Source organism: Maniola jurtina, chromosome 12 (genome assembly GCF_905333055.1).
Source record: "Maniola jurtina chromosome 12, ilManJurt1.1, whole genome shotgun sequence".
Taxonomy (NCBI): Eukaryota; Metazoa; Arthropoda; class Insecta; order Lepidoptera; family Nymphalidae; genus Maniola; species Maniola jurtina.
Genome location: NC_060040.1, coordinates 14,465,663 through 14,483,455, shown reverse-complemented (window position 1 = coordinate 14,483,455; position 17,793 = coordinate 14,465,663). Strand labels below are relative to the sequence as shown.

Below are 17,793 nucleotides of genomic sequence, written 5' to 3'. Positions count from 1 at the left end.
TTACATCCGTTTTACTCATTTTACCTTTCATGGTCTTTGATAATTTATCAATGCTACTAAACCCAGCTGGGTGTTTTGGATTATAATATATATTATTAATTTCTAATAAGGGGTCCATTTTTCCCAATCAATTTTCTTCCTAATTTTTTTAATATATTTATCACCACTACCTTGTGGAGTATTTAAAGTTCTTTCATCAGATGTAGAGTTCCCTTCGAGTGATTTCATCTGAAGTTGATGAATAAAATCCGACCTCTTAGAATTTCCGATGTAAGTCAATGGTACTTTGATTGCATGTAATGCCTTGGCAAACTTTTCCCAACCTATTGGATCACTTTTTTTTAGTGGTCTCAACGAATCATTAATTAGATCAACAATATTACTTCCAGGGACTTTTTCATTATTAATTATCACTGTACCATCATCATCATCCCAATAAATTGTATTTTTACTCAAAGAAATCAAGTTTAATAACAGCTCACCTTTTTTCAAATATGATTTTGGTATAAGACTTAGTATTTGAGTTGTTGAGTAACGTGGTTGACTATGTTCATTCGAATTTTTATTTTCCTTCACTTTAGCTGTTGGTGACTCGAACGATACTAAGTCTTTATTTTCCATGTTGTTATTTTTATAACTCTTAGTTTCATTTATATTGTCAGTAATGATTGGCAACTCGATAGGTTGTCGTTCTCCTTCGGTAAAATGTAGGTATCTTTGTAGAATTTGTAGATATAAAATACATTTTTTCCGATCTTCGATATTACTATTTAAAATCTTTTGCATTTCTGCATCTAATCGGGACATAGGATTTTCAGTATTGGTATGCTGCTTTAGTTTTTCTATAAAACTAGGCTCAACAAGCAACATTTTTTTAGCATTTTCCATTTTAAACTATAGATGATACTAATCCACTCAAAATAGAACCCAAAATTAAAGGTAAAAATGCTCCTCCTTTTTGAATCAATATCTTTTTTCTTAGTTTATTTTTTCCCTTGCGAACCAAAGTGCGAAGTATACTTTTAAATTTTTTTAACTTTTTCTTTCGTCTATCTTCTAGTGGAACTTTACCTTGTAATACGTTGTGAATGCACTCACAAATGCAATTTATCTCTTCTTCTTCACAGGATTTTAATAATGCTTTTTGATATTTAGGTTTAAGTGTATGCAACGCTTGTAGCAGCTCTTTATGTGTCTTTAGGCTTCGATGCATTATTTGTAAATGATAGGAATTTGATGATTCTTTAAATATTTATAATCTTTTGGTGGGATATATACGACGCAACATTCATCAGAGGGAAATATTTTTGACTTAATTCGACACATGTCATTTGTATCTTGTTTCAGATCAATCATCAAATATCCATGTGCTTCTTTTGTCGCATCCTTATAGGCATCCTCAATGAATTTTGAATTTTCTGGTGACACTTGTCTTGATAGGTATCGTATTTGTGTTTTATCACGAGGATTTTTAAAATAAATAATGTAACTTGAATTCAAAGATATATCTCTTTGTCCTTTTCCCTGATGAAATAAATTTTGAGTAATATAAAAAACACTTAAGTTTCTGTGATGACTACCTTTAGTGAAAATATCTACAATACGACCATCAGATTCTCTCATAAGATCATCAATTATAACAAGGTGAGCATCTTTGCCATCAAACATTGTAAGATCAGGAATTCCTTGATGATAGTTAACATTTGATAAATTATATAGTGGTTGCATTTCATCATAACACCAAGTAATTTCAGCAAAGTCTCTACTGCAAATTTCTTTCACATATTTTATGAAATTTGTAACAAAATTTGATTTTCCACAACCACTTGGACCAGCTACGATTGCAGTAAATGGATGAATAAAACACAACATTGTAACGTGTGTTACTTGAAAGGTTTAAAAAAAGACTGAGACATTTCAGTGACAGTATAACATTTTATTTTACTTAATATACATTATATACAATGGAATAAAAGTTCTATGAAACAAAATAAAAATCAAAAAGAAATAAATCACATTGAACATTATTTTTTTTTTAATCTATTTACAAAAATGAACTAGAGGAAAGTTGTAATAAAATACATATAAAGACGAAAGTTAAAATCAATTTCTTAAAACTATATAGTATTTACAAGTAAAAAAATAAAATAAAAGACACATCAAATTACAATAAAAATTCCTTAAAATATTTACAAGTAAAAAATAAATAAATTAAAGACACATCAAATTACATTAAAAATTCCTTACACTACATTTCTTAAAATACCTCATTATTACTAATTTTATAATGACCCCAAGCTAATGTGTCAATATCATTTTGTAAAATATACCGCTTGGTGTCATTATACGACAGACAAGTTTTATTAATGTTTTGTGTGAAAATCGCATGTTTGATGGATCGAAATCTTAGCATATTACAATACTGAATTTTTTTATCAAGTAGACACGATCTGTAATTTTCCATGGTCATATTTTTTGTGACACTTTTATTTACTCCTTTTGCTTTTGCAAAAGTTTTATGGTCCACATCCAGTGCATACATTTTTGATCTTAATCCTACGAATTCTCTTAAAATTTTCCCATTATTTTCATCTTTAAAGAATCCTAACTTTTATTTATTTATTTTTGGATAGCCGTAAATATTATCTTGTGGATAATCGGATGTATCGAAATAATTAATTAGATCACATTTTATATCTTCATAAAAATTGTCTGTAAAAATTTGATAAATTAAACTATCTGTATCTGTATACAATAACTTAATATTCTTGTTAAATTTTTTTATCATATAATTATAATGGAATTCATACATTAAAGTTTTAGAAATGTCTAAAATACAAAAACCCAAATAAATTGGTTTGTTATAAGTTAATTTGGTTCTGCGCAACTGTATTGCTACCAAGTTATCGTAGAAAACGGCTAAGCTATGGAATTCAGGTTTAGCAATTAAGTCTTGTGCCCCTAAGACTTTACCACGATTTTCCCAATGCGTTAACATTTTAACATTGACTCTCTTTTCGATATTTTCCATAGTCTTGCCGAAAACGGAATTGTTCATTAATTTGTAAAAATCTTTCTCAAAATCTGAAGTAGCCAAAGTTCGCATATTCGTATTTAAATCTATATATGTTTGTAACCAAGGACTTTGGTTAAATTTTAATATTCTATGAATTTTAGTTAACTTTATACCCATACTAAGACATTGTTTTAGATTTCTATAATGAATTTTATATTTCGTTTTATTATTAAGATTGGGTACTAACTTGATATCTTTAGAATTCCCGATACGAAGATTTTCAGGGCATAAAGGTAAGTCGGAATGCAAATCATGAAGTTCATTAGGATACTCCAAATCGACTTCAAGAATAAAGCCAATATCCGATGTGTCTGATACTTTAAAGTTTGTTTCAGTGTTTACCCATTCAAACCCACCTGTTGGAAGATACTGGGACATGGCCCAACCATAAAGATTATTAGCGTCTAAATATGTTAGATACGATTTGGGTTTTTCCTTATCATAATCTTCCATAAACTGATTATTTGCTTTTGCATAACGATTGCTACATTGAGATATGCCTCCTCTGATCCCAGTTTTAATAAAAGCTATTTTATCATAGTCGGTCAATAACTCTAGCTCAATTTGAGTATATTTAAGCATGGCATCCCAACTTAAACCTGGAGCTGTGTAATAATGAGCTGGATCTAATCCGTATGTTTTGATGCAAATATCACGAAAATTTTCATATATATCCGTTAATAACAAAACATCCGTTTGCAAATACAGATTCGAATAATCTAACATGTTTTGACAAGAAAAATGACTCCAAATATCTTTTGCATGATTATAGTCATCATCGGAAACATGGGAATTAGACAGCGAATTGTAAAATTGAGGTTGAGATGGGAGTGATGATGATTTTAAACATTCAATGGAAGTCATGTATTCATACGGATAAATACCTTTTCTTCTTAAACGACTAAAGTCATCATTATGAGGAAAGTTTCTTTTTAACGATCTAAATTGATCGTCATTGAGATTTTTTGCTAATTGATCAAGACTGCACGGCAAAAATTTGAAAGAATCTATGAATCTCAAACTTATCTGTTGGTTATTAACATTTAATATTTTTGAAAACGAAATATATCTTTCTTTATTTTGAGGTATTACTTCGATTTCACCTTCCGTAAAATTTAATGAATGAACAATGAAATGTGCGTCATAATTACTAAGATTGTGTAAAATTACAGGAATATGACGGGGAGCGCGATATTTTTCCACACATGATTCATGTGCTACACCTCTTAGATTTCCAGTATGCCAAAGTCCAGAATGGATTCTCCATTCAGTCTTGATTCGCATATGTGACAGTTATGAGAATTTGCAATAGTTATTTCATCATCTTTTGTTAGTGGGTTTGGGCGTTTTTGAAAACTATTTTTTCTGCATATTAGTTTTATGTCCTCATAGAGTCGTTCCATGAATACTTTAGTGCAATCTGGACCGCTGTATGTTTCATATTTTGAAAGGCTAACATCGTATGAACATTTAATATAATATCCGAAACTATACACTTCGTGTTTCTGAATATTCTCAGTAAAAGGTTTAGAGGGATCGTTTGAGCATGAATTTATTGGTTTTAAAAACGCTTCGAAATCAGCATATATTACAAATGGTATTCTTAACTTTTTATTAAACTTATCAAACTTTATTTTATTGTTTGATGATGGTTGTCCAAACCAATTTTTTTTAGATAGTTCACTGTTTGGTAATTCTGTAATGATATGAACGCAATCATTTTGTTGGTGGGTTTCTAATCTCTCCTGTGTAGGAAAATGTAAAAGACACCCATCACATAAATAAATGGCATGTTCTTGGTTTGAAATTTGCTTGCTAACTAGTCGTGACATGTTTTTAATATAGCAATAATGCGAGTTTGTTTGATTTGAGATTAATAATAAATTAACATGAGTACTATTTCGAGATTTTGTAAAATAGAGGGGACCTACAATACTATGATTTTTCTTTTCTTTATTATATTCTAAGCCAAAAACATTCACACTTATATTGTTTTGCTTTTCAACTTTAGGTATATCCGTTAATTTGACTGGAAATGATATACCATCAAATTTAAGTTTATCTGAATGCATGCTGTATGACGAGACTCTATCGGTTTTGTTATTAGCAGGAGGATATAAAGCAGAAAGTAATGCCCATTTGAAACACATATAATCAGCATTTTTAACATTTATCACCGCTTTTTTTGCTCTAATATCTTGAGGTAAATCAATATAAGATGTACCACGAAGCGGGTTAAATTTATTTACATTCATATGTAAGCATTTTATGTTTGTTAAACTCCAACCACTGTCTTTTCTTTCAAAAGAACTAATTTTATTTTTAAAAGTGTCACATAATGATGACAGGAAAATATTTAGATCGTCTCCACGGAAAACTATATAGTTTGATGTTTGAAAGTCAAATGAATTTGTCAATTGCTTGGTTTGTTGTATAAAGTCTGCGTGTAAAATGAAGTTTACCTTAAAAACTGTATGTTCTTTGATCGACTCTTGAACTAGGAATAAAATATCATTTTTTATTGAATTCAAAAATGATTCAGGGGTCTTAAAAATCGATAAATCATCATTTTTACTATTTATCATGTACGTTATTATTCTTTGTCCAAAAGCTGAATCAATTACAGAAACATTCGATAATGATGGGTGCGACTTTAAATGATTATTTTTATGTAAATTACTTTTTAAATGATTAGAAAAATACCTTTTGGTTATAAAAATATTGCAAATATCACACTTCACTTTATTACCTTCTGAATATGCAGATGGTGTAGTGGAGTTATTTTCTGAGTATTGAACAGATGAAGTTGAGGCTCCCTCGTTATATTTCACTCTTTTCGCAGAGTTGTTCACTGTGGAATCATTGGACCGCTTTAAAGCTCCACCAATTTGAAGTTTCTGTTTAGTTGGGCTAGAAATAAAAAATAGAAGCATATAAAAACAATAAATAATACACATCATATAATTTTAAAAAGAATAATGCTTAAATACTTACATGATTGAATCAATTGCTTCACACATATTATACAATTCATTATCATATGCTGGATCCAGTAAATCACAATAATCCAAAGCCTCAATGAGTTCCTCATCATTAATTGAAGTGTTGAAAAATGAGCTAACACAGCTCTCAATTGTATCTTCCATTGCTAACAGTTTATAAGACCACAGAGGGAGACTTATACATTAACAGCACCAGGTGGCTTACTGACATTACTATAGGATTTACAATGTGTTTTTATACTGCTTGTATAAGTGTTACGTCGAATTAATCTCACAAATTAAATTATGGTGAAGTATTTATGTGAGGTAGTTTACTAATGACAGATTAAGTTATTAATTATTAAATGAGTATTTTTTACAACCCTCTGTTTCTGCGATTTCTTTTGTAATATTATAAATTATCTCATTCGTGTTCGCAAAATTTCCATTAGCCTTTTCTGTATAATATTTGATTTTTACATTAGCATGTTTCCAGTGTTGAGACTGAGGTATTTTGGTTAGTTTTTTTAGATCATACACCTCTAATTTAATGAGATGTGTAGCTGTCGCACCATCGTTGGTGTTCGTAGATATATAAGATATACTGCCATCTTTGTTAGCTCGAGCTACTGTTGAACAAGTTTTGTTTTTATTTTTTGGGGATGACTCGAAAAAAATGTCTATATTTTCAGATTTCCTTTTCATTTTCTTTGATGGCATTTCATGATCTATGACCAAATTTTGTGTTTCTTCTTCTACCAAATTCGCAGGAAAGTAATATTGCTTATATGTATTGTTTTCTTGACTATTGCAAGGGGAGTACGATATATTCTGTAACAATAAAAATAAACTATCATACTGATATCATAAATATTTACATTAATTTAAAGGGAACTAAAAGAAAATAAATTACACACTCACCTCCATTGTTTATCACACGACACTTCTTAATCACACACTGCTAATAAACACTTGTATGAACACAATATAGATTTAAAGTCAAACTGTACTCTCTCAGTACTCTTCAGTAGAAACGAGGTAGTAAATATGACAGAAATTATTTATTTTGAGCTTATATAGTAAAACCAATGCCATTATCGTTAGTGAAGAATGTATTTGCACCGATAACAACTAGTTAAACTGCATATTATCGAAAAAGGTTTTGTAATCAATATTTCAAAAAATGTGGTTAGTGATTGTAACAATTATTGAACAAAGCCAAAAGGAACGTGATAAGCTAACTACCTAGATAAAGATGTATTGTTGGAATTTTCTAATGACGAACCTACGGAATTTCAAATACCTGGAATGAATAATGACTAATCGACACGCGCCTGTACTACTTGCTCTGACTGTATTACTTGCACATCAAAAAGTTTTAGCATCTACTACTGCAAAATATCCAATAACTCGAGCGGAAGTTAAAGTTTTAACAATTCCTTCAGGGGTTCAGGGTAAAACACTCGATAATATTTTTCTTGGTCAAGTTCCTAAAAGATGTATTGTCGGATTTGTTAACAACGCAGCATTTAATGGAACTCTTACGAAAAATCCATTCAACTTTGAAAATTATCATATGAATACATTTAGTTTATATATTGATGGCCAACAAATACCTTCAAAAGCTTTGCAACCATCATTCGATGATAATACTTTCAGTTCAGCCTATCATACGTTATTCTCAGGCACGGGAATCCATTTTTTAAATGAAGGGAACGGAATATCTAGGGAACAATATGCAAAAGGCTATTGTCTCTTAGCATTCGATTTAACTCCTGATTTATCAGCTCACTCTAGTCATTGGAATCTTATAAAGCACGGTAGTGTGAGGCTAGAAGTTCGCTTTGATTCAGCTATTCCTGAAACGATAAACTGCATCGTATATGCAGAGTTTGACAATGTTATTGAAATTGATAAAAATCGTAATGTAAGCGTGGACTATAGCAGCTAAGAAACCTAATTTCTGTAAATAGATTAAGTTATAATTTGTACCTACATTATTATTAAGGTTTGTAATAAAACACTGATACAAGAAATATTTTTTGTTTTTATTTAAGTTATGGACCATTATTTTTAATAAGACTATGCTGTGATAGCCTAGTGGTTAAGACGTCCACCTTCTAATCGGAGGTCGGGGTTCAATTCCAGGCACGCACCTCTAACTTTTCGAAGTCTTGTGCGTTTCAAGTACTTAATTAAATAACACTGTTTTAATGGTGAAGGAAAACATCATGAGGGAACCTGCATGCTTGAGAGTTCTCCATAGTGTTCTTAAAGGTGTGCGAAGTCTGCCAATCCACACTCAGCCAGCGTGGTAGACTATGGCCAAAAAACCCTTCTCATTCTGAGAGGAGACCCGTGCTCTGTAGTGAGCCGGTAATGGGTTGATCATGATGATGATGATGATGATTTATAATATATCTGAAATAACATGGTCTTACGTCCCATTCATGTATGATCCTCGACAGCGATAAGATCAGTAGTATTGAAGTAATATGAATACAATAGGGATAAAGACATATTTAAGAAGAATCCACCCAAGTCTGCAAGACAATGTGTATGCCGCAAACCGGTTACCGATTTATGTTGAAACACCCGCCTATTTAATAAGCAATCTAGACCCCGATTATAAACCAGGATCGCATTGGATAGCCATATATATAGATACAAATGGTGTTGGACAATATTTTGATTCATTTGGACGAGCACCACCAAAATATCATAAGCAGTTCTTGGAAAGAAACACAAGAATATGGCATTATAATACAAGGCGGATACAGAATGATTACACATCAGTTTGTGGAGAATATTGTATAATGTATTTGTATTTCATGTTTACGGGTTACTATACAAGTTCAGATTTTTTAGATTTATTCAATGGAAATACAGTAGAGAATGATATATTTTTATGTGAGTTATTTAAATCAATATTTGAAGGCTAATAAAGAGTAGTTATGATTCATGCGTTTCCTTTAAAACCCATAGAATGAAGCAACGAGCCAGCGAACAATAGAGCGTCATTAGTAGGTGATTAAGCAATTAGATAACGAACTAGGGATTAGTTTTTCGAAAAGCTAACTTTGCAACCGTTAGAGATACGACGTCGGGAGTGAGCGCAATCGATTCAGCGTACCCCAGAACCTTTTTTTTTTTTTTTTTTTTTTTTTTTTTTTTTTTTTTTTTTTTTTTTTTTTTTTTTTTAGGTTTCGATCTTGACCGAGGCACGGAGGGGGCTGAGGCAGCGAGGCATGGGAGGGGGCCAGGGCCTGGGGCAGAACCGGCGAATCCCCTACTACTATTAGTTACCGCGGGATTTTTAGAAACCAAAATCCACGCGAGAAAACTCGCAAGTGCCAGCTAGTTATTTATAATAACAGTAAGTTTATTCTTCAATTACAGGATAATATGACTGAAATCATACTACAGTTAAACAATCAAGATGCAGTTTTGAACGCCCCAAAACTATAATTTATGACCCTTTTTGACAGCTCTTATAATAAATACCTACTGAATTTCTTTTTAACGATACTCTAGGGTGCTCTAGGCCTGGGTCTGGGTAAATAAAATATCTGAGCGCCACGAATCCCAGACGTAGTGAATTCTGAAATATTTTTAATATCTCTTAATAGTTTGAGGAAGCATGTTCAACGTCCAGTAGTCATTATCAGTAACTTTATCATTGATGTCATGATAAAATTGAAGCCGATAAATAAATCGTTATAAATACATACTTACTATCAAAAATATAAAACGAATATTAAACTCTTAGTAGATGATGCCCGGAGCTTCGCCCGCGTGAATTAGGTTTTTCGAAAAAACCGTGGAAACTCTTTGATTATCCGAAATAAAAGTAGCTTATGCCACTCATCATCATCATCATCATCATCAGCCTGTGGACGCCCACTGTTGGACATAGGCCTTCCCTAAAGAACGCCACCACACCCGGTCTCAGCATTCCTCATCCAGCCACCTACCTCCCGCCAGCCGCTTTATATCGTCGGTCCATCGTGCTGGAGGGTGTCCCACAATAAGCTTGCTTAAACGCAGTTCCACTCAAAGACTTTCCAGCTCCATCGGCCATCGCCTCTACGACAGGCATGGCCTGCTCACTGCCACTTCAGCTTACTAATAGTTTGGGCTATGTCAGTGACCTTTGTTCTCGCACAATGCCACTCCCCAGGTCTTTAACTATAACCAAGCAAAAATACGTCCATCTGTTGCTCCGTTGCGACGTGATTGAAGGACAAGCCAACAAACAATCACACTTTCGTATTTATAATATGGGTAGAGATTAGTATTAGTATGGATAAATATGTAGGTATATTGTACATCTACTCACTTTGTCATTGTCTATGTCCAACGCGCCGTCCGTGTGTCGAAGGGACGGTGAGGGCGACCGTGAGGAGCTTCTGGAAAGATGAACAGTTTCTCTATTAATAACTGATACTCCTTGAGAACTTTTTACGAACTCCTACGCCCTCTATCTCTCTCTACACCGTATTCCTCATTGCTGAATACAATAGAATTTATTCAAATAAACTTTTACTACTTTTACATCATGCTGAGGATCGCGAGCTCATTCCATTAATAATAATAATCACATGATGGTAAGTTTTCTTGGGACAAATGAATGCAGTGGGTTTTCAAACCCTTCCGCTTACAGCTCGAGATTTCGACTCTAAGATTTTACAGTTATTAAATCTATACATACATATAATAAAATTGTAGGAAAGTGGTGTCTGTACAATGGAAATATATAAAAAAAAGTAGCAGGGGTTGTTATTATATCGATGCCGAACCCGAAATTGTAATTAATTTTTTTGTCTGTTTGTCTGGGTGTTTGTGCACGCTAATATCAGAAACACGGCTTATTAGATTTAGATACGGTTTTCACTAATATATTGCAGTAAGCTTCACTTAACATTTAGTGTTTATTTCATGTCAATCGGTTCATAAATAAAAAAGTTATGTCAATTTAAAGAATCACGGAGAACATTTTTAACGTACAGAGTACGTACTACACGCCTCGCGCCTGAGCGTCCGTGGCTATATAAAGCGCGCTGAGAACTATTCCACGCGAACGAAGTCGCGGGCACAGCTAGTATAAAATATATTAGTTGTAAGTGATAATAACTGGTACCCGACGGCTTGGATGCCCAACGAGTCACACTCGATCTTGTCACGTGTGACTCGTTGGGAATTCATCAAAATTTTTCTCCCATCGAGTCACACTGTTACTAGTTGCAACCTTTTAAAAGGCATGAAGGAAATGAAGAGGCCAAATGCGGTCGAGGCCCTATCTATCTATATATAGTCAAACAATTATCAGATACCATACTAATACAAGTTTTTATAGTATTAAAAGTATCCATAATATAATCATTAAGGGTGAGGCCAAACGAGCGTAATTTTGTGAGTTGTCAGTCGCGTAATTTCGGTCGCGTAATTTCTGCTGCATTCGGTTTCATACAAAAGTCCAGTTCGTGCCACACGGCGACGCAAAATGAGTTGAACTTTTGTATGAAACTGAATGCAGCAGAAATTACGCAACCGAAATTACGCGACTTACAACTCAAAAAATTACGTCCGTTTGGCCTCACCTCTGAACGTCCGCAGTCTGACGATGATAATGCAATATCTTTGTGCTAAATCGTTCAGTTTATCTTGTCATTTCCTACAAACGACAAAAGATACCACCGATTAGCATAAGTACTTTATCGTTGCAATAAGTAGACTAAGTATTAATTTTATTGCACAATAAAAAATGAAACTAAGTAATCAGCAATCGTGCAAGAGGTTCCGCCCCTTTGATAAGATGTATGGGAACTGCATAATTATAGTCCTTAATCTATTAGATACATATCTTGGGTAGATATGAATATGTATGAGTGACCGGATTTCCGTCTTGTGAAAAAAAAATACTTATAAATGAAAATAGCGTCCTGCACACCTACAGTTTTCTTTAGTTTGTAAACTATGGCCAAAACAAATCCATACACTCAAAATAATATGTAGTTTATTAGTATGTACGGAACCCTAAAAGTGGGAGGCCCGACTCGCACTTGACCGATTTTTTAAAAGTATCAATCAAAGTGCAATTAATTTTTGTTTATAAAACCGTTGCATAGCGTGCGTTAAACAAAAGACCTGCGTAACCGATTATTATTATCTTTGTTTTAGTGTGTATAAATTGATAAATTACTCCTTTTCATTAATTGTTATAAAGCTAATGATTGTTACAAAGATAATGCTCAATCAGCACGTTGTCCCGACACCGGTTCGCGTCGAAAATGTTGGCATCGAAATTGTTTCACAATACAACTACCTTGGCCAAATAATTCAACTAGGCAGAAGCAATTTCGATGAGGAAGCCAACAGAAGAATTCGGCTGGGCTGGGCAGCTTTTGGAAAGTTAAGTCAAGTCTTCTCATCGTCAATTCCTCAATGCCTGAAAACAAAAGTCTTCAACCAGTGTGTCCTTCCCGTCCTCACCTATGGTGCTGAAACGTGGACACTGACAAATGGCCTTGTTCACAAATTCAAAGTTGCTCAGCGAGCTATGGAGAGGGCTATGTTAGGAGTTTCCCTGAGGGATAAGATCCGAAATGAGGAGATCCGCAGGAGAACCAAGGTCACTGACATAGCCCAAACTATTAGCAAGCTGAAGTGGCAGTGGGCAGGCCATGCCTGTCGTAGAGGCGATGGCCGTTGGAGCCGGAAAGTCCTTGAGTGGAGACCGCGTTTAAGCAAACGTAGTGTGGGACGCCCTCCAGCACGATGGACCGACGATATAAAGCGGCTGGCGGGAAGTGGCTGGATGAGGAAGGCTGAGGACCGGGTGTGGTGGCGCTCTATAGGGAAGGCCTATGTCCAACAGTGGACGTCCACAGGCTGATGATGATGATGATGATGATGATTAATTGTTATATTTGGTATTTACCTATGCAATAATGTAAGCTTTATCGGTCAAAAGTCAGAACGTCCTAAATTCAAACACTGATATCGAAGCAAACAAAACATATCATGTTGTACTAAAGTCTGTTCCTCTGCTCTATTCCTAGAGTATTGATAAATCTATGGCTCTATTTTAACTCATCACTCCACGGCTCACTACTGAGCACGGGTCTCCTCTCAGAATAAAAAGAGTTAGACAATATCTACCAAACTGGCCAAGTGACTCGCAAACTTTGGTATCAAAACAAACAAAAAATATATCATGTTGTACTATGTACTAAAGTTCTAAAAATCAAAATGGCTGCCATGTAAAAAGTTCATACCTATTATCTTGTAGTATGGTACGGAACCCTTCGCGTGCGAGTTTGACTCGAACTTGACCAATTATTTAAAGTAAGCAAGCCAATTAATACTGATTCAGCCTCTCTTTTTCTCTTTTTAACCCCCGACCCAAAAAGAGGGGTGTTATAAGTTTGACGTGTGTATCTGTGTATCTGTGTATCTGTCTGTGGCATCATAGCGCCTAAACGAATGAACCGATTTTAATTTAGTTTTTTTTGTTTGAAAGGTGGCTTGATCGAGAGTGTTCTTAGCTATCATCCAAGAAAATCGGTTCAGCCGTTTGAAAGTTATCAGCTTTTTTCTAGTTACTGTAACCTTCACTTGTCGGGGGTGTTATAAATTTTTTATTTACACTTGTATCTAAGAGCCCTAGAAGTTTCGTTTGTAAGCTTTTCAAGTTTTCACAAGACTTGTAGACATGAGGGCGGCACTCGACGACGCCCGCAGGCGTGTGTTTATATTTTATTTCCAGCTCTACAACAAAAACAGAAGCGCCGTGGAACAGGGTCAAGGCTGTGTTATGTCTAGCGTACACATATACAAATACAGTGATCCATCGCGTGAATAGCTTGATCCAACGAACTGATATGGAAAGAGACATGAGTAAAAGAATATTAACTGATTTCCAAAAAGGACGAAGTTCTCAATTCAGCCCAGTTTTTATACTCTTTTATGTTGTTAGTATAAAACGGACACTCTCCATCAAAAAAAATACCGGCCAAGTGCGAGTCAGACTCGTGCACTGAGGGTTCCGTACTCGGGTATTTTTTCCAACATTTTACACGATAAACCAAAAGTTATGATGCATATAAATAAATAAAAATCTATTTTAGAATGTAGATTGTAGGTACAGGTAAAGCCCTTTCATAGCCCATTTCGTATAAGTTATCTTACTTTGAAAATTGAAACATAATTCGCGGTTTTCAGATTTATTCCTTTACTTGTGCTATAAGACCTACCTACCTGCCTGATTCTAGGTCAACGGGAAGTACCCCATAGGTTTTCTTGCCGGACACGACGGACGGACGGACAGACAGACAGACAGAGAACAAAGTGATCCTATAAGGGTTCCGTTTTTCCTTTTGAGGTACGGAATCCTAAAAAGTAGTTAACACTTAACAGCTACGTTCTATCGGAGTAAATCATAAACAGTGCAAACGTGCTCTGAGCTGCGGTAATTGTTCCGCAGAATAAAATCGATAAGGCTTGAGAGCGTCGATAACACTAACAGTTCTATAAACCTATACCCCCTCGCCAATTCCGCCAATTCGCACAATGGTCAGCGCGGTGGGCCAAAAACTAATTTCTTATGAGTTAATCATTTATAGTTAGTGTTGTTTCACTATTAGACAGTGATTTAACAAGCAGAAATCGACAATAAGTTGTGGTCAATATTTTTGACCTATGCCTATGACCACTGTGCAGCGTGGTCACTATGGCCAAATCCTTCTCATTCTTAGAGGAGATACGGTCTCAGTAGTGACCCGGCAATGGGTTCATCATGACGTTGGTGATACCCTGTCGCCTTTGGTCACCAAATAAACCACAAGCTTGTGGTAGAGTGTCCTGACCGATTCAGGCTACGCCTGCCAATCTCAGCGGAAACTAAGCAACTACGTAGATAGGTATTATAGTCCACATTTGTGTGCAAACACAGGTGCACTCTATATTCCCTCACTCTCATAATCCAAGTTTACATACTCTCCGAGGGATGAGAGTGTCACATCGCAACAGATCACCACCAGTCTATTTAGAGGCCTATTTTATAGGGTTCCGTAGCCAAAGGGTGCCAACAGGGCCGTATTAATTAAGTAATCCTCCGCTGTCCGTCCGTCCATCTGTCTGTCAGTTGACTATATCTCGTGAACCGTAATAGGTAGAGATTAAAATTTTCACAGAATGTGTAGTTTTATTACCGCTATAATAACAAATAATAAAAATTTAAAAATGGCTGCCATGAAAATTAAAGTGTTATTTTGTGTAAGATGGTACGGAACCCTTCATGTGAGAGTCTAGCGCGCACTTGGCCGATTTTATCATCGATTTATCTTCGGATTCGGCTTTTTGCATGCAATATTGCGAGGCATTTTCGGATGTCATCATTCTACTTCGGGAGGCGTCTGTTATTCTATCTTGACTTGAGATTTCAGGACCACTCGAGTGAAAATCCATCGTCTTCACCCGGTGGCATTGAGAGCTTAGTATCTACATTATCTAAATTATTGTGAGAAGACTCCAGAACTTTAAAATATTATGAGTTAAAAAAAGAGTAAGTCAATGTAACTGATTAAAAAAAGGCAAAGTGCGAGTCAGATTCGCGGGTTCCGTACTCGGGTATTTTTTCCGACATGTTTCACGATAAATCTAAAACTATTATGCGTAAAACTAAACAAAAATGTGTTTCAGAATGTACAGATAAAGTCTTCTCATATGGTACCCCACTTGTATAGTTATCTCACTTTGAAAATTGAAAATAAGTACTAATTAATTATTTGTTCATTAACACAGTTTTTTTTTTGTGATGTAATCACAAACTCACAATTTTCGGATTTTTTCCTTTACTTGTGCTATAAGACCTACCTATCTGCCAAATATCATGATTCTAGGTTAACGGTAAGTACCCTATAGGTTTTCTTAACGGACATGACAGGCAGCCAACAAAGTGATTCTATAAGGGTTCCGTTTTTCCTTTTGAGGTGCGGACCCCTAATAAAAACTGAGCAAAGCCAACCGTCACGGCTGGCTGGAGCGGCGCACAAAAACCCGATCGCTGACTCAGAAAATGTAACCAGAATCTCTTGCGAAACGTTAGCTGAACGCTGATTGCGCTTTACTTTGAACATTCTCTCGACTTGCGTCAAGAAAACCTACTAATAGAACCAATTTTCACTTGATATTAACTATAACTCACAAGTGCAAATTAAAAATTTATTACACCCCCGACAAGTGAAAGTTACAGTAACTAGAAAAGAGCTGATAACTTTCAAAAGGCTGAATCGATTTTCTTGGATTATAGCTAAGAACACTCACGATCAAGCCACCTTTCAAACAAAAATAAATAAATCAAAATCAGTTCATTAGTTTAGGAGCTACGATACCACAGACAGATACACATATCAAACTTATAACACCCCTCTTTTTGGGTCGGGGGTTAAAAATACGTATCGCTACGAATAGCGTGCCCTTCCCGCTTTTTCCACTACCTATATCAGTGGCATGCAAGTCATAGAAGTATATAAGCATTGCGTACCTTCGTTGAAATAACTCAATGCCTCTACGCCATGGCCTACAATTTTGATATTTTTAAAAGTAGAGTGAATAGGCATCTTCTAGGTAGGCAGTGGGCTTAGGCTGTAACATTATTTACCATTAGCTCGGAATACATAATAGTATAGAATTGTGATCAAATCCAGCGAAATACAAAACTAAAACAGACTAAAGTTTAGTTCGCACAAAGGCTCTCCGACACAAAGGAGTATGATGACCTGACGCTTTACAAGAGGGTTGTGGGAAGTGGCTGATACAGAAAGGCTAAGAACTGGTTTATTAGGGAAGCTCTATGTCCAACGGTGGACTGCCATATGCTGGCATAATTATCACGTTCTGAGGAAGATTTTTCAAATTGCATATTGTTTTAATTTAACTTATTAGTAAGTAATTATCTTTTAAAAAATGTGGTAAAAAAAAGTTTATTTTTAGTCCCGTTCAATTAACTTCATTAAAATTTAGCGTGCTACAGAATCAGCGTAATTGGTGTCAATTGGGACGCGCTAAAACCAAACTAATCCTTATGCGTCTCGACTAAATAATCTACTTGACTAAATTTTTGGTGTTCAGACACATTTAGTTACTAAATTACTTGCTAATCGACTAAAATACTAAATGTAATCCGAACTAGGCTTTAAGCCAAGTGCCCACTAACAATAAAATTTACATCAGCTGTGGCAAGTCATCTGAACTGTGTAAAGAACGAATGCAAGTTAATTTCTGCAAGTTTTTCCATTGGAATGTTGACTTCTGCAAGTTTTATTGCTAGTGAACACTTGACCTTTCAGTTTAACGGACATAAGTTCAATGGAACAGGATATTTTATTTTATTGTTTGTTCTGGTCAATTAACTTTAGTCTAATTTAGGCCTGAATTGCGCTCGGAATTCAGCCCGTAGAATTTCGCAGCAATGAAATGTATTGAAACATAGTTTCTAGATGATGTCAGAAAATCAGAATTCCCATAAAAACCCCGCGGACGAAGTCTCAGGCAAGAATAAATAAATTCATATTCAAATAGACTGGAATACTGAAAAAGTAGATGGTTGGATGATTAAATTAAAATCAAATCATTTGCCCTTGAAATTGAACGAATCAGACACACTAAATTTTAATGAGCCTTATATTCGGCTACCGAATTTCAAAATTATGTAACTTATTGCGTTTCTTGGTG

At 34.8% G+C, this 17,793-nt stretch overlaps 1 protein-coding gene across 2 annotated transcripts in view; it reads right to left on the bottom strand.

The window, feature by feature from the left end:
- LOC123870548 (protein Aster-B-like) overlaps window positions 1-17,793 on the bottom strand; it is a 49,141-nt gene that overhangs the window by 23,872 nt on the left and 7,476 nt on the right. For both annotated transcript variants that reach the window (XM_045913907.1, XM_045913908.1), the window contains one exon: window positions 10,397-10,466. In XM_045913907.1, coding sequence (XP_045769863.1) covers window positions 10,397-10,466 — 70 coding nt within the window. The remainder of the gene's footprint in view (window positions 1-10,396; window positions 10,467-17,793) is intronic.